This window comes from Centroberyx gerrardi, chromosome 17 (assembly GCF_048128805.1).
Source record: "Centroberyx gerrardi isolate f3 chromosome 17, fCenGer3.hap1.cur.20231027, whole genome shotgun sequence".
In the NCBI taxonomy this organism is placed as follows: domain Eukaryota; kingdom Metazoa; phylum Chordata; class Actinopteri; order Beryciformes; family Berycidae; genus Centroberyx; species Centroberyx gerrardi.
Genome location: NC_136013.1, coordinates 26351475 through 26372130, shown reverse-complemented (window position 1 = coordinate 26372130; position 20656 = coordinate 26351475). Strand labels below are relative to the sequence as shown.

Here is a 20656-nt window from a genome sequence, read left to right as displayed (position 1 = left end):
TATTGTAGCACCTGCAATATGATGTGTAGTAGCTTATTTATTAGGGAACTATAGACACTCGTTAAAACATCTAATAGCAGTAGGAATAAAGGAGCGCCTAAACCTATCTGGAGCACAGCTTGGCAAAACAAGCCTCTGGCTGAAGGAGCTTCGGTACTGGGCAAGGAGGCAGTGCAAAGGATGGGAGGCATTGTCCAGTATCAGGTGGACTTTTGCCCTCCTCTCCATCTGCACTACTTCCTCCAAGGTGCTAGGCTGCATTCCAACCACAGATCCAGCCTTCTTAACCAGCTTATCCAAATGGCTAGCATCCCTCTTAGTGATATTCCCTCCCCAACACACACAAGCATAAAAAATAACACTAGCCATAACACTTTGATAAAACATAAAAAGCAATTTGTTGCATACATTAAAAGACCTAAGTTTCCTAACAAAGTACAGCCTACTCTGACCTTTTTTGTATGCTGCCTCTGTATTAACAGACCAGTCCAACTTGTTGTCAATGTGCACACCCAAAAACTTATAGGACTTCACAACCTCCACCTCAGCATCCTGAATGGAGACAGGTGTCACAGAGCTCTTTTTCCTTCTAAAGTCCAGAACAAGTTCTTTGGTTTTATTAACATTAAGTTGCAAATGGTTGCTACTGCACCAACGAACAAAGTCCTCAATTAGTCCCCGGTATTCCCCTTCCTCCCCCCTGCATCCAACAATAGCTGTATCGTCGGAGTATTTCTGGAGGTGGCAGCTCCCAGTGTTATAACAGAAGTCAGAGGTATACAACATAAAGAGGAATGGAGACAGAACCGTCCCTTGTGGCACTCCGATATTACTAATCAGCACATCTGATTTACTGCCCTGAAGCCTGACATACTGTGGCCTTCCTGTCAGATAGTCAGTGATCCATGCCACCATAGCACTTCCCAGTTCCATCTTAATAAGTTTCTCTCGTAAAACCAGGGGGTGAATTGTATTACATGCGCTTGAAAAATAAAAAAATAGAATCCTCACTGTACTGTCCGTATTTTCCAGATGTGAATAGGCTGTATGAAGAAGAAATAAAATGGCATCCTCCACTCCAGTCTGCTCCCTATATGCAAACTGGAGGGGGTCCTGCCTGAGCTTTCAATTGAATTGAATTCAAAGTCAATGCCACCGGCCTGTAATCATTCAGGACTGCAGGACGTCCTTTCTTCGGCACAGGCACAATACATGATGTCTTCCAGAGATTAGGTACTTTCTGGAAGTTCAGAGAGAGGTTAAATAGGTGTGCAAAGAGAGCACAACTCATTTTCACATGATTTAAGAAGTCGGGGACTAAGCCCATCTGGTCCCGCCGCTTTACTGGGGTGTATTCTCCTCAGCTCCCTCCTGACCTCCTCAGTAGAGATATGCAGAGGTGAGTATTGGTCTGAATTAATTATATATTCAGGCAAGACCTAAGGTAGGGGGCACGATGGGGGCTGATTATCAAATCTATTAAAGAAGTGATTCAGTTCATTTGCCCTCTGTCTGCTTCCTTCATTCAAAGATCTGACTGGTTTATAGCTTGTAATTTTCTCCATCCCTTTCCATACTTCCTTCATGCTATAGTGTTTCAATTTGGACTCTACCCTCTGCCTGTATCTGTTCTTGGCCTCTCGAATCTTTTCGAGGGAACTATAACCTTACTATTTTTATGTTATTTTTAATGGATAATTAATGTTTACGTAATGAGAAATTAAGGACATTTCAGGGATAAAATTAAGGGGTTTGGTTTTATTGTTATTGCCTCTTTATACCTTTTTCTATTTTTTATATCCTTATGCTGTATTTTATGCTGCCCAGAACGCCTAATTCCTATTTCCTGTGCTGAATGCCATACAAATGGATCAAAATGGATGTGTGACAACCGACTAGATTTTTTCCCACAATCACTGCAACCCTATGGTTTCTCACCTGTGTGAAATCTCATGTGTGCGTTCCTGAACAAATCTTCGACCACTGACTTTTTGGCAAATGTCCAGTCCTGTATATTCTTGCTTAGGCATATAGGTCTATTAATATAGGGTGTGAAAGGGACATTTTGCAAACAAAACAGCAGTTGTATTTTTATTTACTACAGATTCCTCTCTTAATTTTCTCTTCTTTGTATTACGCAAAAACGTTAAAACGTGTTCGTCAATGAGGGCTTTTATTTTGAATATGTTGAAACCGGATATCATATTTTTCATTCTAGCTGACTTTATATTGATAGCGGGCTAGCAAGTTTAGCTGCGAAGCAAGGTAAATACTTTGTTTCAGTATGTCCAGAGCACAAATGCTGAGAGTGTTTGTCAACCAGCGACTAAATGCGGCGGTTGAAGAGATATTTGGCCTATTTGAAAAAACGATACAAGGATACGAGGAAGAAATCGATCGCCAACGTAGGCTGCTGGAAAATGTTCTGAAGCCTGAGGTTCAGATAAACAAACCAGGTTTGTAGAGGGGTTTTTCTACGTTATACTTACTCCAGTGATGTCTTAAAAGTGATAGGTCACCTCATTTACATGACTTTATAAGCTGGTGCTTGTAAACTAACTTACTGAACGGGAGGGGGTGAACAAGTAGATAACGTTGTTGGGTTTCCATCCGTTACTGCTCAGTAGCTAACAGTAAAGTTAGCTTCCCACAGTTGCGTCAAGCCGGACAGAAATAAACAGATTCAGACCGGAAATTAAGTGGTTCGCCTTCAAAATAAAGTGTAAAATTCACACACACACACACACACACACACACACACACACACACACACACACACACACACCGAGCACTTTATTAGGAACACCTTACTTATACTGGGTAGGTATCAGCTTTCAGCTCAATGTCAACCGGCTACCAAAGTGCCATCCGCCTCAAAGTTCGCTGTGTTGCATTCTGAGATGCTTTTCTGCTCACCACAGTTGTAAAGAGTGGTTTATCTGAGTTACTGTCGCCTTTCTGTCAGCTCCAACCAGTCTGGCCATTCCCCTCTGACCTCTCTCATCAACAAGGTGTTTCCGTCCGCAGAACTGCAGCTCACTGGATGTTTTTTGTTTTTCGCACCATTCTGTGTAAACTCTAGAGACTGTTGTGCGTGAAAATTCCAGGAGATCAGCAGTTTCAGAAATACTCAAAGCAGCCCGTCTGGCACCAACAACCATGCTACGGTCAGAGTCACTCAGATCACATTTTTTCCCCATTCTGATGCTTGATGTGAACATTAACTGAAGCTGCTGACCTGTATCTGCATGATCTCATGCATTGCACTGCTGCCACATGATTGGCTGAATGGATAATTGCATGAATAAGCAGGTGTACAGGTGTTCCTAACAAAGTGCTCGGTGAGTGTATATATATATATAGAGGTCTATAGAACAGCAAAAAATGTATCAAAAGGCTCCGTGGAACTATATTAAATATACATGTAGATTGCCAAGTAACCTTTAGTGCATTCCTTGAAGAGGAGAAATTAAGAAAAAAATTATTTCATTGGAGGTTTGGATCGCTACATGATCCATAAAACTACACTAAGTCAAGACAGGTCAACATTACCTGTGTTGGGGCAAATTTTATATTCCCTAAATGATTTGTTTCCCTGGCAGTGTGTCCTGGTTTAGTCCTTGGTGTGTGTTGTGGTTTTGCCACTGCACAAGGAAATTATTGTGGGGAAAATGTGCTCAGTAAATAATAATAATCTCCGTTCGTTATGAGGTAACTACTGTTTTGAAAAAGCCAGCACTAGTAAAACAATCCACAAAAGGAGAAAACACATTTTTAGGGTAAATATACTGACATATACTGAATACACTGACACATCACATTAATATTGTGTCCGAGGTCTCCAACTGAATAGTGTCTCAGTTGTCCAGCTTGCTATTTTGACGGTAAGATTTTGCAATAGTGTGACATGGTTGACCTGTTTTTTATCATTATCGTTGTTATTGTTAGAATTGTTATTAGTCACATTAAGTGTAAAAGTAGCAACAGCCTCAAGTTAACTGCTTGTATTGCTTTTTTTTTACCTTCCCATTAGCTCTTCCACAGCTCTTTGTCCACCAAGTGGAGAATCCCCCTGAGCAGCAGGAGTGGAGCCCCAGTCTGGACCAGGAGCCCCGACACATTAAAGAGGAACAGGAGGAACTCTGGACCAGTCAGGAGGAAGAACAGCTTCAAGGGTCGGAGGAGGCCGATATCATCAAGTTCCCATTCACTCCTGTCCCTGTGAAGAGTGAGAATGATGAAGAGAAACCCCAGTCTTCACAGCTTAATCAAAGTCAAACTGATCAGAGCAGAGAGGCAGAACTTCCAGGCTGCACCTCAACAGAACAGATGAAAACAGAACCTGATGGAGAGGACTGTGGAGCATCAGAATCAGCCAGTAACTTGGATCCAGCTAGTGATGTACAACCAACTAATGATGGCCAACTTCTCTCTTCAGACTGTTCTGAAATTGAGAGTGAAGATATTAATGGTGATTGGAAGGAGACTGGTGAAGCTCAGTCAGATTTAAACACACTGAAAAACAATAATATCCTTGGAAGTCATATGAGATCTCATATCGGTGAAAAGCCCATAATTTGCACGGTTTGTGGGGAAAATTTTTCATTGGAGGAAGAGCTGACCAGACACATGATAGTTCATTCAGAAAAGAAACCCTTTAATTGTCCATTTTGTGGGAAAGGGTTTCATAAGAAGGCACCTATGCAGGTACATGTGAGAAGCCATACAGGGGAGAGGCCCTTTAGTTGCTCTGTTTGCGGTAAAGGTTTCGTCTGCAAAGTAATTCTCCAAAGACACATGACAAGTCATACAGGGGAAAAACCGTTTGACTGTTCAGTTTGTGGTAAAAGATTTGGTTTGAAATGCAATCTGACAACACACATGAGACTCCACACAGGAGAGAAACCATTTAGTTGCTCAGTCTGTGGTCGAAGATTTGTACAGAAATGTAATCTGAACGCACACATGAGATTTCACACAGGTGAGAAACCATATGGTTGCAGTGGTTGTGGGAAGAAATTTAGTCGGTTGTCACACGTCAAAAGCCATAAGTGTGGTAATGAGGCAGCAGCTGGTGAAACTGTAAGTGGTGCTGAGCAGAGCTGCTGGTTGAGGTGAATTGTGCAACAGTAACGGTACAATAAACTAGATACTGCTATTTCTGCTCTTTGGCTCACATTCAGGTTTAACATGTCAGTTTGCAATGAAGAAACTGCCTGAGTGTTGTAGAATCGAATATGCACATTCACAGATAAATGAAAGAAAGTTATAACACAACAGACCAAAAAGGCACTGGGAGTTTTGTATCTGATGGATGGAGTGGGACATCTGAAAGGGGAGTTGATAAGACTGACGGAACAGTATTTTTGAAAGCTGTCGCCCAGGTTTCATGCCCTTCACAGCATGAGACTCAAAGTAGTCGGGGATATGAGAATAAATACTGACTCCAGTGATCTCTCAGTTTTTGTACTCCTTGACCTGAGGGTCCAAATGCACTGATTACGATTTTTGACATGAGTAATTTGATGCACCTCGTTTGACGCTTCTATTGTGCACTGCAGGCAGGAGATTTGAGGCGTCAACACCAAGGCACTGGCATTAGCACTTCTGCACCACGATGGAAAATATATTTTACCCTGATCTAAAGTCTATAATTTGGTGTATAGTCTCTCCATTCTGTTAAACTTGAAACTAGCTGACTTGATGAGCTACCAATGGGTGCTAATTTACAAAATCCCAAATTACCTTGTAATATCTGACTGCAAATTAGAAATGTATCAAAAATATTCATCATAACACGGACATACCTATTTAGATAATTAAAAAGTTGAGAATATGGCAAAAAATGGGAAAAGTTTCATTATTTTACCTTTTTCTTTTTGCACTGCAACTCCAGAAACATCATGAAAATGAGCTGTGCTGATCCTCTGTTGATGCTTCCAAAATCGAACCAAGTTTGGAGCAGATGCTTCGAGGCACTTTGATGCTTCACTGGACGCCTTGAGTGTGCGTTTGATCATTGATGCAATTGGTGCATTTGAAAATGCCCACGTCTGATGCTTCCAATGTGTGTCTGGCCTAAGTACAGCAGTCCAGTCCTCTAGTGGTTAAGGTTTCAATTGACTGCACACTATTTTTATGTTGCTCTAGGTGATAATTAATCCAGGAAATTTCCCATCACATGTGGTGTCCCACAGGGCTCCATTCTTGGGCCTCTCCCTTTTAATCTCTATTTGCTTCTTCTCGGTCATCTTATTAGGAGTTATAACATTGATTTTCACATTTATGCTAGTGATACTCAATTATGTCACCTGGCAACTTGAATCTTTGATTAATTGTGTGGAAGGCATTAATCTCTGTCCCAGAACATCCTTCAGATAAACCGAGACAAGACAGAAATTCTAGCATTTGGCCCAAAGTCATATAGGTAAGGTCCATGATCATTTTAACTTAACCTTGTCCCTTAAGCTAAAGTACCAGCTGAAAAAATAATGCTGCTTTTGAAGCTCATGGTAGCAATGTTGCTAAAATGCAGGGTTTTATCTCTCAGGCTGACAGAGAAACTAGTCCATGCTTTTATGACAAGTAGATTACTGCAATGCACTTTTGCCTGGACATGAGGATTTTAAGAGAAAGAAAGTTTTGGCTGCTGCTTTTGAATAAGTTATTTTTGTTTTTTTAACCATACTTTATATATACATTCTCCTGTTCTTGTGTCCCTTTATCCCATCTAACCAAATCACATCACCACAACATTGTGACAACGTAATCAAATGACCAAAGTTTTGTCATGGCAATCTTAATCTGTCACAATCTGAAAAGTGAAATTCCAGGATGCGTCGCCACAATTTAACTTGGTAAAGTTGTCAGGTGGTAGTCTGCACATTGTGGCAACATAATAGGGGAGGGGTTTGTCTGAGGATATTTTCAAATATTGTATTTATTAATTTATTCGGATTTAATCAAAATATACTATATATTGTCATTTTGTCAGTTTGATCATTTTAATATAATGGACTGATAATGACACCATAATAATTTTGTCAACCTCAATAAATTAAATTGTGTTTAATTTTCATTGTTTATCAGTGACAATAATGCAATATGCAGTAACACCACTACACAGGTCAGGATTTACTTGATACTGTATTACTTCTTCATATAGCAGAGCTTATTGATTAGTAGCAGTCAGTGCCAGTGGTGGCAAAGCACCAAATTACCAAAAAGTCCTGTAAGCTACCTCGCTGTCATGTAACATGCTAACTGGGATGATGTTGATTATCTTGTTTCTGTTATTGGCTAACTTTGTCATAACCCTGAACCATGTTGGTAAAGCATTTTGGGTTAATGTGCTATATAAATAAAATTTGATTTCATTTGAAGAAGTCACTGGCCATCGTAGCTTATCTCTTTTCACTGCACCCACTCTAACATACTGAGTTCTTCATTAAATGGTCCATAAAGTAAAAGATTCTGCTGTCTTTTAGTAGAGACCATTTGCCAATTAGTAAGGTTTCAGTAGTATTTCTGGTAGTGACGTATATTCTCTTTGAAATAACTTTTAGGACTGTGACTCCCATACTGTCACATTGGACATTGGAGCATCCTTGAGGCCTTGGAAGCAGCGCACCAGAAATACACAACCACAAACAGGCTACTATGAGCTACTGATTACATAATGGCACCCATAGGCACTTACACAGATGCTATATATATATGAATAGACACAACATTTGGCACAACTTACAGAGAACAAACACACCGCCTCTAAGGAATGTATTTCATTGACACCTACAGGCAGGAGGTGGCTATAGACGTAGGCTTTCCATACCGCCGCATGCTTGGCAAATACTTGACAAAATGTTTGACTTGACATGTCTTTCTTTCTCATAACTTCCTCCTTACACCTTTCTGGAAGGTTATGAGGGGACAAGGCACCCCCCTAACTCACTTCAGTGGAAAACCAGCCACCCCACAGCCACTGAATGTATCCAGACTAGTAACTACTTGCAGGCTGATAAAAAATAAATTGCGTTTTTACAATGTTTCACACATTTTATTGCTTTTGTTGTAGGTTTTAGATGATCTAATCAAAATACTGTTGCGGTAAAGTTAATTGAAACAGTGATGGAAAAGATGAAAGCACTTCCAATCACAATTCTGTAAAAGTGTTTCATAGCTTCCTGATTGACACTGAATTTTTTCAGCTGTCCAAGGACATACAGTCTCTGATGAGCTTTCTGTATTATGTTGTTGGAATTATCCTCATATTTAAGTGTGTGTGAGATTCCTACCAATCAGTGGTGGCCAGCGCACGACTAGAAGGTAAAAAACAGGGAATGCCAGCAGATACAACAGCTTGGAGGCAGTGGTGGAGGGGAGGATTAGGTCCAAACTGAACCCCATCCTGGATAATGACTCCCACTCTCTCAATGATTTGCTGATACAGCTGTGGAGCATCTTTAGCCTCCAGCTCATCCCCCTGAGATAAACTCATTCATGCCGACTGCCATCCAGCAACACAATGCTTCCTCCCTGGTTGACCCTGGACTCTTCCTGTGCTCTGAATTTTACAAGGTGATCGCTAAAAAAATGCACATTTGCACATTCTACACATATTTCTGTTTATATGATACCTCCATCTGTACATCTGATTATGATAATGTGTATAGCTTTCAATACATATTTGCACCTCTGGACACATCTCTGTCTATTGGTTCTCCCATCTGCACCCTTGATAATGTGAATAAGTAGCGATGCACATTTCTGTTTAAACCTGAAAATCTATTCATGAAGATCATGTATCTTCATCTCTATTTATTTCTTTTATTAGTTTCAATACATTAGGTTGTAATTATTTGTTTTATCTTCAGTACTCACTGTTTGTCTAATTCTTATCTATGTTCTATTCTCTGCTGGTGCGACAACCAAATTTTCCTTTCATGAAAGTTTCATCAAATCAAATTTACATAGTGGTATCTGACGTTCAACTTTCCATGTTTCCACTTGAATCCACAAGTTGCACTGTTCCATCAATAAGACTCAATGCACCTTTTTTTTTTCTCATGTTACTGACTTCTGTTTATAACCCTGTCAAAAAAAATAAAGTATAAAAAAAAAAACCCAAAAGACTCAATGCACCACTCTATTTGCCCTTAAGAACGCCAAGTGAAAGCACACCAGGCTACTGAAAGTATAGAAGCATTTTTGAGAATCACTTTATTGATAGTTTGGCATGCTATTTTAAAAATATGACCCAAAATAAAATTTAGACAAAAATGTAGATGCTTTCCTTTCAAAATGAACTTGGAAACAGCTGCGTGAAGTTTGTTCCAGTAACCAGCAGGGGGCGATAAAGGGATCATAGAGCTGACAAAGTCCATTCTTGAGAGCGCATTTGGATTCCTTGGATCATTACGCGTCTATCCAGATAGGCCACGCCCATTTCATCTGACTAGATTTTCCACCATTTTGAGTTTTCTCAAAACCTATTTTTGCGAACTCCTCCTAGACCGTTGAGGCAATCATCTCCAAATTTGCTATGCATCATCTCTGGACTCCCATGATTAAAAAACATTAAAAGATATTTGATATTCCATACCGTTCTGATATAATTAGCTTCCAAAGTTTAGTCAAAGGTTGTGGGCGGGGTCTATTTTACAAAAATTGCCATAACTCATGAGTGCATTGTGCTACCTTCACCAAATTGTGTACACTTGTGCAGATGTCTACTCTGAGATACCAACCAGAATTTCCTGTCATGCTGCCCATAGCGGGCGCTACAGCAACATTTTAGATTTTAAATGGCCATAATTCAGTAACTATAAATCATAGAAACAAAATTCTTTTTTTCCTGTATTCCTTAGGTGAAGCCACATCATATTCATAGGCCCTGCCCATTGCCGCCATATTAGACTTTCCGCCATTTTGGATTTTCTCAAAAACCTATTTTTGCGAACTCCTCCTACACCGTTGAACCTATCTACTCCAAATTTGGTATGCATCATCTCTGGACTCCCATGATTAAAAAACATTAAAAGATATTTGGTACTTCATATTGTTTGGCCGCTATATGCCAATCAATTTGATGCCGTGGCACATATTTGAGAAAATGAGCCATAACCCATGATTGCTTTGTGCTATCTTCACTGAATCTGGTACACTTGTGCACATATCTACTCTGAGGAAATGTGCAATATTTGGTGTCTATATCTCACATTTAACCCAGAGGTCACCAGGTGCTAGGACCCCGTCATTGCCGCCTGCGGCTATATTTACAATTGATATTTATTCTGACATCTCTATTACACCACTCTGCTCAACAGTTTCACCTGCTATTGCTCACATTAACATACTTATGGCTTCTTACGTTTGACAGCCGACTAAATCTTTTCAAACAAACACACAGTCTCTCTCCTGTGTGGATTCTCATGTGTCTAACCAATGTCCCCCTCCTAGTAAAACTATTGTTACAAACTGAGCAGCTAAAAGGCTTGCCACCTGTATGGCTTCTCATGTGTGTACTCACTGCTCCACTCTGGCTAAATCGTTTACCACAAACTAAGCAACTAAAGGGTTTCTCCCCTGTGTGGAGTATCATGTGTCTTTGCAAACATTCCTTTAGACCAAATCTTTTACCACAAACTAAGCAACTAAATGGTTTCCCCCCTGTATGACTTATCATGTGTCTCTGCAGACTGCCCTTATAGCCAAACCCTGAGTGGAGTCTCATGTGTGTCTTCAAATGTCCTTTAAAACTAAAACTTTTGCCACAAACTGTGCAACTAAAGGTTTTCTCGCTAGCATCAGATCTCTTAGGACTCACAGGGATCTTTTTGTTTTTCAGTAAGTCTAAACCTGGTTGAGCTTCACTAGTGTCCTTCCAATCATCATCACTGTCTTCAGTCTCACTTTCAGAATAGTCTGAAGGGAGGAGTTGACCATCATTAGTTGGTTGTACATCACTAGCTGGATCTAAGTTACTGGATGATTCTGACGCTCTACAGTCCTCTCCATCAGCTTCTGTTTTCATCTGTTCAGTTGAGGTGCTGGCTAGAGGCTCTGCCTGTGAAGACTGAGGTTTCTCTTCATCATCTTCACTCTTCACAGGTACAGGAGTGAATGGGAACTTGGTGATATCAGCCTCCTCCGGCCCTTGAAGCTGTAGTCCCTCCTGACTGGTCCACAGTTCCTCCTGTTCCTCTTTAATGTGTCTGGGCTCTGTGTCCTCCTGGTCCTGCTCCACTTTACAGACAAACAGCTGTGGGGAATCTAACAGAAAGGGAAATAATAATAATAATAATATTAGCAGTTAATTTAAGGTTGTTGCTGATTTCACTTTTTGAAGTGATGCGGCACTTTGGTAGTACCTTGGGTTGTTAAGCTTCCTGGCCATGATATAACCCCAATAAGTTGCTCCTGTGCTCCATGACAGAGGATTGGAGAATAATGTACCTCTAATTTACCTCTCTCCATTCACTGCCATTGTATGGTGGGACAGGTCTAAAAATCACACTTCTAGCAAATAAATGAACACAAACAAAGCAGATTCTGAATATATAAAATACACTAGTCCTGCCACAAAATCTAAAGTTGGTCAATGTATAGAGATCTAATTCCATCTCTAATGCGCCTAATGTGCGCATCACCCCATGTTTGTAATTTGGTGATGCACAGACCAGCAGCATTATACTCAATATGACTCCCATTGTGAAAACGAAAGTGAAGTTCCACCACAATTTGTTCCAAACTCGCATGTGTTACTAAAAGTATATGTAAACAGTACCACTCTAATTCGAGATGCGTAAAACTGCTCAATACTCAAGTTAACATGAGTGCAGTGCAAAGACTGGCATATTGTTTACCATTGGATTCCACTGGGCACACTGCTGTCACTGTAGTTATGTAATTAATCCTATTGAAATTAACCAAAACTGTACAATTGAAGAGTGGAAAAACATCATCTGATGTTGATGACAAGGTCAGAATTTAATCCACATGAATCCATAGTTGCATTCTGCTTTGTGGCAATGGCACAGGCTGCTGGTGGTGGTGCAATGGTGTGGGGAACGTTTTCTTGGCACACGTTAGGCCCCTTAATACCAGTTGAGCATCGTTTTAACACCACTGTGTACCTACACATTGTAGCTGATCAGGTGCTTTCCTTCATAGCCACAGTCTATCCTTTTCAAATGGATACTTCCAGCAGGACAATGTGCCATTTCACAAAGTATGCATTGTCTCAAGACGTTTCCAGGAATATGACAGTGACTTTCATTTTCTCCAATGACCCCAGTCCCCAGATCTGAACCTAATAAAGAATCTTTGAGATGAGAGCGAGCAGGATATTTGCAGTGTTAATGTGCCACCACAAAATCTGCAGGAACTGTGAGATGCTATCAAGTCACAGGGGTAAAATCCCTCCAGCTGGCTTCCCTGCTTAACTTTGCATAGACCACAACAAGTCCTCTCAGGAGGTTCAGTGATATGCCAAGTCCATAACAAGGTGATACTGTAAAAGGAAGACTGAATCCTGTTTCACAATCACGACAATGGATATCTGTGGAGGGACAGCTGTTTTTTTTTTTTTTTTTTTTGTAGCCTGTTAGAAAAGGATGTTCTGCTCTTCCCGATTTTATGCTTTTATTTTGTACAAAAAAGTCACTTCACATCCGGTCTTGGTCTGTTTGTTTCTATATCGCTTGACGCAGCTGTAACCAACTGTAGGCAATCATGGCAACACGCAATGTTGTTAGCACAGATTTAGCCCCTCCTGTGCAGTCAGCTAGTTTAAAGGTATGACCTTGTAAAATGATTCAAATGGGGTGACCTATCACTTTAATAAGATCATTAAAGTAAGTATAATGTCGTAAAACCTTCTACAAACCTGCTTTCTGTATCTGGATCTCAGGCTTCACAACATCTTCCAGCCGCCTGCGCCATCCATCAATCTCCTCTTCGTATTCTTCTATCGTTTCTTCAATTAGCCCAAATGTCTCCTCTACAGCAGCAGTTAGCCGCTGGTTGACCAACACTCTCAGCATTTGGACTCTTGACATTTTCAGAGAATGAGTGGAAACACAAATGGCGTCTAGTAGCTTGCGTTGTGGGTCGTTATCCTCCTTTGAACAAGAACATTCCTCTTCGTATGCTTCTATCGTTCTTTCAAACAGTCCAAATATCTCTTCAACAGCCGCAGCTAACCGCTGGTTGACCAACGATCTCAGCTTCTGGACTCTAGACATTTTCAGATAGTGACAAGGAGAGAAAGCTTTGTTCAACTTCACAACTAAACCACTAGATCACGGTCAAGTCAGACATAACTTATAACTTCAAAAAAAACAAACACTTCCGGTCACAGCCTTCAAAATAAAACTCATTGACAAACGTTTATTTTTTGATGCAAGATACCATAGCGCTGACAAAGCTACACAAAGAAAGACTCAGTCACAAAACACATACCAGACAACTTGTAAGGATGTTGCACCAGTATACTTTTAACTAAGCAGTGACACAATTGTTCCTAAAGAACAAGAGCTGCTTTACTTGGAGTTGCCTGCCAGAATAAGCCACCACCTATGCATATATTTAGGGTCGTGACAATAGCCTATAGCAGAGATGTGACCAAGTCAACTTTGCTCGAGTCCAAAGTCAGTCTCAAGTCTGAGGCACAAGTCGCAAATCAAGTCCCAAGTCTAAATGTAGATTTACAAGTCAAGTCCATGTCATTAATGTCAATCTCAAGTCTAAATGTAGAACAGCAAGTCAAGTCAGAACAAATCAAGAGTCCAGTATCAATTTAATATCTTAAAGAAAACTAACTATCCAGGACTTCTCAACGCAATATGGTTTCAATAGGATAAAAACTTGGTAAGAGCATTATGAGTTTGATTTCTATAATCAGTTTCAACTTTCAATAAATTCAAGATACAGCCCTTATTAATACAACAAGCATTGTCTGCTGAAATGTTGGGACAGGGTGAAAAGAAACTGAAGGCTGGGGATTTCTCCTTCAACCTTGTCATCCCCCTACAACAACAACAACACAGCCACAGCTGATGAATTCTTTCTGGAGGAAATGCTTTTATTGAATGACATCATGCAATCAACATACATTACATACGTTTATAAAGCACATTGCAATTGAGACAAAACAAAAGTGTAAAGTAGGTATAGATCGCCCCCAAGTATCCACGTCCCCTCTACCGACCAAACTGGAAAAGATACAAAGAAATAAATATCTAGAAATAAACAAGCAAATAAATACATGAAATAAATAAATAAATAAATAGATAAATTAATTAATGAGATAAAGACATACATGGATAAAAACACCCGCTCACACATACACATAGCATTTACATACAATGTTTCAGGGTTTCAGCCGCTGAGAGCCACAGATTTAGGTTCAGCTTGCATCAGTGGAACTGTCAACAGCTTGTTGACAGTTCCAAGTTAATAACATCAAGCAATGCAAGTACAGTGTCTGATAGTTAAAGGATACGGCTGGTGTTTTTAAATAAATTTCTTATCGTCAACAAATCCTATGAAAATAACAAAATCAACAATGCGTTTGCTCTACTCCCATTACTTTCCCATGACTTCTCACGTTCCCTTTTTAGCCTTCAGCCCGGAAGTCATTGGCTCCAATTGTAAGCTAAAAACCTTTAAATACAGCTCAAAAAGACGTTACCATGAAAAGTCAGGCTATTGTAGTTATTACCAAATCAAATTCAAATGGGAACAAATTCTTCATTACGCCGGGGACTATTTTCGGCGCTACGGAACTACTGTCCTGATATCGAAAACGTGTTTACGGTTGGCTTATTAAGTTGTTTGGGGAAAATGTTGGCCAGTCCGGTGCATCGCAATGATGAAATATGCTGCCCAGAGCAACGGCATGGCTCTGTGATGTGTTTTTAATAGTTTTTTTAATACAATGGAGTTCTATGGCTACTGAGACATGGCTTTATTGGCCATCAGCTGCATGGACAAGACTTGTTAGCAAAACAAATTCATTGCTGATTTTGTTATTTTCATAGGATTTGTTGACGGTAAGAGATGCATTAAAAAACACCAGCCAAGAGTGTGTGGAGTCTTCCAGCAAACTGCAGTCTTTTTCTTTGCTGCTGTTGAACCTGAAAATGCAATACCCAGGGATGTGGAGCAGAGAAAGATTATTCAGAATCAAGACAGGTGTGGTTACTTATGGTTAAAGTTTCCAAGGGGTCAGTTAAATTCTGGATAGAATTAAAGTGCATCTGCTGATGATCAGGGTTGCAGGGAAGCATACTGAAAACTAGACAAAACTGTGTTCCATTTCAAAATCAGGCTCTAAGCCTAGGAGTACTGCAGCAGTGGCAATTCTTTTCCTGCATAGCAGACCAAGAGTACTAGCCTGTTTTTGAGGGAGCACTGACATCGCCAGCTTTCCAAAGTAAAAGAGCTCAGACACGAAGGGCAACATATACTCCAAATGTACTCCCTGATGAGCAATGTTTTAACAGTAAACCCTTGTGTAAATGACACCCAGCCCCCATAATGACTAAACGAAAGACCCAACCCTGCAGACTAACTGCTATGATACCCATTCCTTCAAAAGCATGTGGTTCTGTGACCATAGAGGGATATGGAGCAAGCAAGAACATAGGAAAACACAATGGTCCTTGTGATTCACAGTGGTTTAAAAAATATTGCACTGGCATCACTAGAGTATTTGGAACATCACTTCCAGTGTCCATGAATAACTTCAACACTGCAAACTCCTTTTCACAAGAATGAAGAGAACGTGTAGCAGAATGAAGAAAGCAAAGTTTATCCATTAGTACCTAGGTCAAGCAAGAGGAATTCGCCCTCCTTCGCGCATGCAGTGTTCATTGCTGTGTTTGGCATTTGACTGTATACTCTGTATAGTCTGCGATGAACGTCTCTCTCTTGCCATTGATGGTTAAGAGCCTCGTTCTTTGCAGCACAAAGGATGGCTTAATGGGTGTCAAAATGTTGGATGTTGAAAATAAATGTGTGAGGCCCATGTCCATCCTTGGCTATGTGGATCGTATGGTGCATGACTTCAATCTGTTTGCCCCCAACACAAGGGAACCACTGTAGGAGTGACCTTGTGAGGTACTGAACTGCATTGGAGCCCTCAACACTTTCATTCAGGTAATGTGAACCTGCTCCTATCCTCCATGTCCGCTATTTTAAGTTCCACAGTAGTATTATATCCAATGTTGGGCTTCAGAGTAACCATTTCTGGGTTGATGGAGCTATTACGTTGTCCGTGAAGCACTAAGTCTGGATGGCACTTGGTCATCAGTGTCTTTCCCCATCTCATTAAGTTGAAGTCTGAGTCATTCACGATGCTTCTTCATGATAGTTTCTGCAACAGTGTTGGCATCAGCATGCATTCCCTTCCTAGACTTTGTAGAGGCACTTGCTGGAGTCGTTCTTTTTCCAGACTTGTATGTCAAGTGTACCAATTAGTGTAAGAAAGTCAATAAGGGGGGGAGGGGGGGCACTAACTCAATGTACTAACTTGGCAAATAACGGTGAGGTAGCATGAACATAAAAAGCCTAACCTGCCATCTTGTCCTGCCATTCACTGGAAGATCTCAGAGCTGACAAGTTTCTGGAACCTTTCTTAACAGATTAGCAATTTGATCTATAACGCATCATACCTGCGGGAGTCAAGAGTTTATTTGTGACAAGTTCATTACTTTAACTCAATCCTTTATAAAGTAATTATTAAAAAAACATCAAGAGATGGGGATGAGGGGAGCTATGGTAGGCCACTGTGTATTTGGCAGTTTTTGGCGGGTGCAGACAAAATGTCAGTGTTTTAAAGAAATCATCAGAGCTACTAACACACACACATGATGATGTGTAGGCTAATAGTCTGCCATTGCAGAGTTACAGAACTGAAGTCAAGCAAAAGATGGAATCAATAGCAAGCGATGCTATGCTATTGGCTAACCCTGAGGTCTAGCAGCTCAAGCTAACTAACTTTACCCAATACTCTTTAACCGCTTACTAGCAACAGGTTTGTGAGCATATTGCTTAACAGATATTTATTTATGCGCAGTGAAGCTGTGGCGAGCTGACCAGTGTTTCCCCTGTATATATATATACACATATATATATATATACATATATATATATATATACACACAGTATATATATTGTACTGTGATGGGCCGCCACTGTAAAATCATGACCCACCATATATTTTCTATAGTGTTTCTATAGTCATTCAACAGCAGCGCCATTGCTGAAAATGCACAAGATGTTTTTTTGTATTTCTGCACCTTCATGATCGAAGTGACAAATAGCAACGCGTGGTCATGGATAGAGCGACAAAAGCCCCACTGTATGAGAAAATGATAGGGGAAACACTGGAGCTAACGTTAGCTAGCTTGTGTGGCTAACGGCTACATCATAGGTTGCTTACCTGTCCTACAAATTTAAGGCCAAATCCGCATCAGTCTTGAAGTTTTTCAGAGTCCTAAGCTACCTCCACCTTTGAAATGCAGTGATGTTCACTCAGGTTTTGGACCGGGCTTTGTCATTGCAGGCTTTGTCTGGCTTTTTAGACGTCTTTGCAGTACGTTCTTCCATGGTTGCGCAAATGAGACTGAAAGAAGTTCCAAATGCAAGGGTGTGTGGATCATTCTCACCAAAACAGAGAGTACAGGCCAGACTGCTTGTTTGGAAAGCTTGAAATCTCAGCAGCCATTGAGGTAACAGTGGAGTGACTGGCATTGATCAAAAACACACTGATCAACACCCCCGCTGATATATTATGGTTATTTTGTGCAACAAGCCAGTAAAATATTACTGATTGTTCCGTTAACACTACAATGTTCATTGGAGTAATCATACTTGTAGCCGCAAAATGATCATAAAATGATCCCCCCCAAACAAAATTTTGAGTGGAAACACTGGACTTGATATTAAATCTATATTATAATATATATAATATATTATAATATAATATTAAATTGAATGTAACATTCTGGTGTTTGTCTGATGATATTGGTCTGATGATTATATTGTAAGGACAGATTCTCTAAGTCTCTGTTGGCCTTCCAATCCACTTGTAATGCATCACAATGCACTCCAAATAAAGTGTCACCAACAATTCACCTCAACCAGCAGCTCTGCTCACCACCACCTGCAGCTTCAGCTGCTGCTGCTTCAGTGCAACACTTATGGCCTCTGATGTTTGACAGCCGAGTAAATCTTTTCCCACACACATTGCAACTGTAGGGTTTCTCCCCTGTGTGGATTCTCAAGTGTGTCTTCAGATTACATTTCTGAACAAAACTTTTACCACAGACTGAGCAACTAAAAGGCCTCTCCCCAGTATGGCTTCTCATGTGTGTAATCAATGCGCCCCTCTGGCTAAAACTTTTATTACAAACTGAACAGCCAAAAGGCTTTTCCCCAGTATGATTTCTCATGTGTGTACCCAATGTTCCACTTTGGCTGAATCTTTTACCACAAACTGAGCAACTAAATGGTTTCTCCATGGTATGACTTCTCATGTGTGTAACTACTGTTCCTCTCTGGGTAAATCTTTTGCCGCAAACTGAACAACCAAAAGGTTTCTCCCCTGTATGGAGTTTCATGTGTCTCTGCAAATGCCCCTTTAGGCCAAATCCTTTACCACAAACTGTACAGTCAAATGGTTTCTCCCCGGTATGACTGGTCATGTGTCTTTCCAGAATTCCTTTATAGCCAAATCTTTTACCACAAACTGAGCAACTAAAGGGCAAGTCCCCTGTATGGTTTTTCATGTGTACCTGCACATTTCTCTTCTGATGAAATCCTTTACCACAAACTGGGCAACTAAAGGGTTTATTCTCTGAATGACTCATCATATGTCTGTTTAGATGTTCCGCCAAACTAAATCTTTTCCCACAAACTGTGCAACCAAAGGGCCCATCCCCAGTGTTCAGTGCATCTAAACCTGATTTATTAGTCTCTTTCCAATCATCATCACTGTCTTCAGTCTCAATTTCAGAAAAGTCTGAAGAGAAGAGCTGGCCATCACTAGTTGGTTCTAAATCACTAGCTGGATCTAAGTTACTGGCTGATTCTGATGCTCCACAGTCCTCTCCATCAGCTTCTGTTTTCATCTGTTCTGTTGAGGTGCTGGCTAGAGGCTCAGCTTCGCTGTTTTGATCAGTTTGGGTTTGACTATGCTGTGAAGACTGGGGTTTCTCTTCATCATTCTCACTCTTCACAGGGATTGGACTGAATGGGAACTTGATGATATCGGCCTCCTCCAGCCCTTGAAGCTGCTCTTCCTCCTGACTGGTCCAGAGTTCCTCCTGTTCCTCTTTAATGTGTGGGGGCTCTGGGTCCTCCTGGACCAGACTGGGGCTCCATTCCTGCTGCTCAGGGGGATCCTCTACTTTACAGACAAGGAGCTGTGGAGAATCTAATGGGTGGGGTAAAATAAGAAGGAATAAGGAATAAGAATAAGAATAGTACAACCAATTAACTTAAGGTTGTTTCTGATTTTTCATTTAACAATATCAACAAGAAACAAACATGACAGGTCAGCCATTTCACACCATTTTACAATTTTACCTTCAAACTAGTTGGAAAACAGGCACAACTCATCTTCCCCTGCTTGGTTTTCAAACTGTTCACTGTTCCCTCTCATAGTACAGCCCTGGCATGCCTGCCAACCGAAGAGCATCCCTGCCAGGCTAACAGGATTCTAATATAGTATGTTGAAAATGTTATAAATGTTGAAAACCTAGCCAGAGCACGAGGACACGCTCCACAGACTGCAAGTAGTGGGACTCTGAGTGCAGAAAGCAGCCGTTGGCCTTCACGATTCTATGTTTTGCTGGTGAATGTTTGCACTGACTATTGGTTGTGTTGTAATGTTGGACATATCGCTCACAAACCTCTCTCCCCTCTCTACTTATCATGTCTCACCCCTCTCTCCAAGCCCCCCAAAAAATGAAGGACTGGAGAGCCGGCCACTTAGATGCCCTGGGGAGAAAGAACCCAGGTTGTGAGCCACTGAATCCGTCCCTGTTCCCAAAGACGTGACGCATGCTGGTGAACTAGGACAGACACTGCTACATGTGTGGCCAGGAGGACCACCAGTCCTGGTCCTGCCTCACCCACAGTGCCTCAATGCTGTGAGCCAGCCTCTGCCCTGCCTTTACATCATCTCATAGGCGCATGAGGAAATCGAGGCCCCTCTTTTCAATTAAGGTCAGCGGGAAAAGAGCTGTGGTTTCCGGGGAACACGTTTGTCCAAAGCCTGGGCCTCCCGGGGAGGAGAGGCCGAGGTCAAATGGATGTTCCCCGGACGGAGGGCTTCCCCGTCGGCCTCATTTTCGGCGATTTCCCGGTGTTTGGTCATGGAGGTTTTTTTTTTTTTTTCTTCTTTTGGCCGACTTACTACGGCCGAAGCTTCCAGGGCATTCCCCCGGTTCCATCGGCGGTCAGGGCCCGTTCCAGGGTGCCGAGTGGTTCCCTGGAGACCCGTGGGAACCGGGGCTTGGATAGGGTGTGTCAAGGCGGCCAGTGGTGGCGTGTTGGCTGGGGGAAATGCACCGAAAGTTCCAGGGGGACCCAGGGGAGTGGGGCTTCGGCCAGGTCGGCCCTGGCTTCTCAGCCTCTCTGGTGTTTG

The 20656-nt window shown here is 41.3% G+C and overlaps 2 protein-coding genes across 2 annotated transcripts; one reads left to right on the top strand and one right to left on the bottom strand.

Annotated features, from left to right (window-relative positions):
• Nucleotides 1–2238: 2238 nt before the first annotated feature.
• Nucleotides 2239–5754, top strand: LOC139928850 (uncharacterized). Its single transcript, XM_071921536.1, has 2 exons — nucleotides 2239–2456; nucleotides 4034–5754. The coding sequence occupies exons 1-2, from the start codon at nucleotides 2285–2287 to the stop codon at nucleotides 5116–5118; spliced, it is 1257 nt and encodes a 418-aa protein (XP_071777637.1). The 5' UTR covers nucleotides 2239–2284; the 3' UTR covers nucleotides 5119–5754.
• A 12383-nt stretch (nucleotides 5755–18137) lies between these two features.
• LOC139928847 (uncharacterized) lies at nucleotides 18138–19216 on the bottom strand. The gene has a single exon (XM_071921532.2). The coding sequence runs from the start codon at nucleotides 19134–19136 to the stop codon at nucleotides 18138–18140; it is 999 nt and encodes a 332-aa protein (XP_071777633.2). The 5' UTR covers nucleotides 19137–19216.
• Between the last annotated feature and the right edge of the window lie 1440 nt (nucleotides 19217–20656).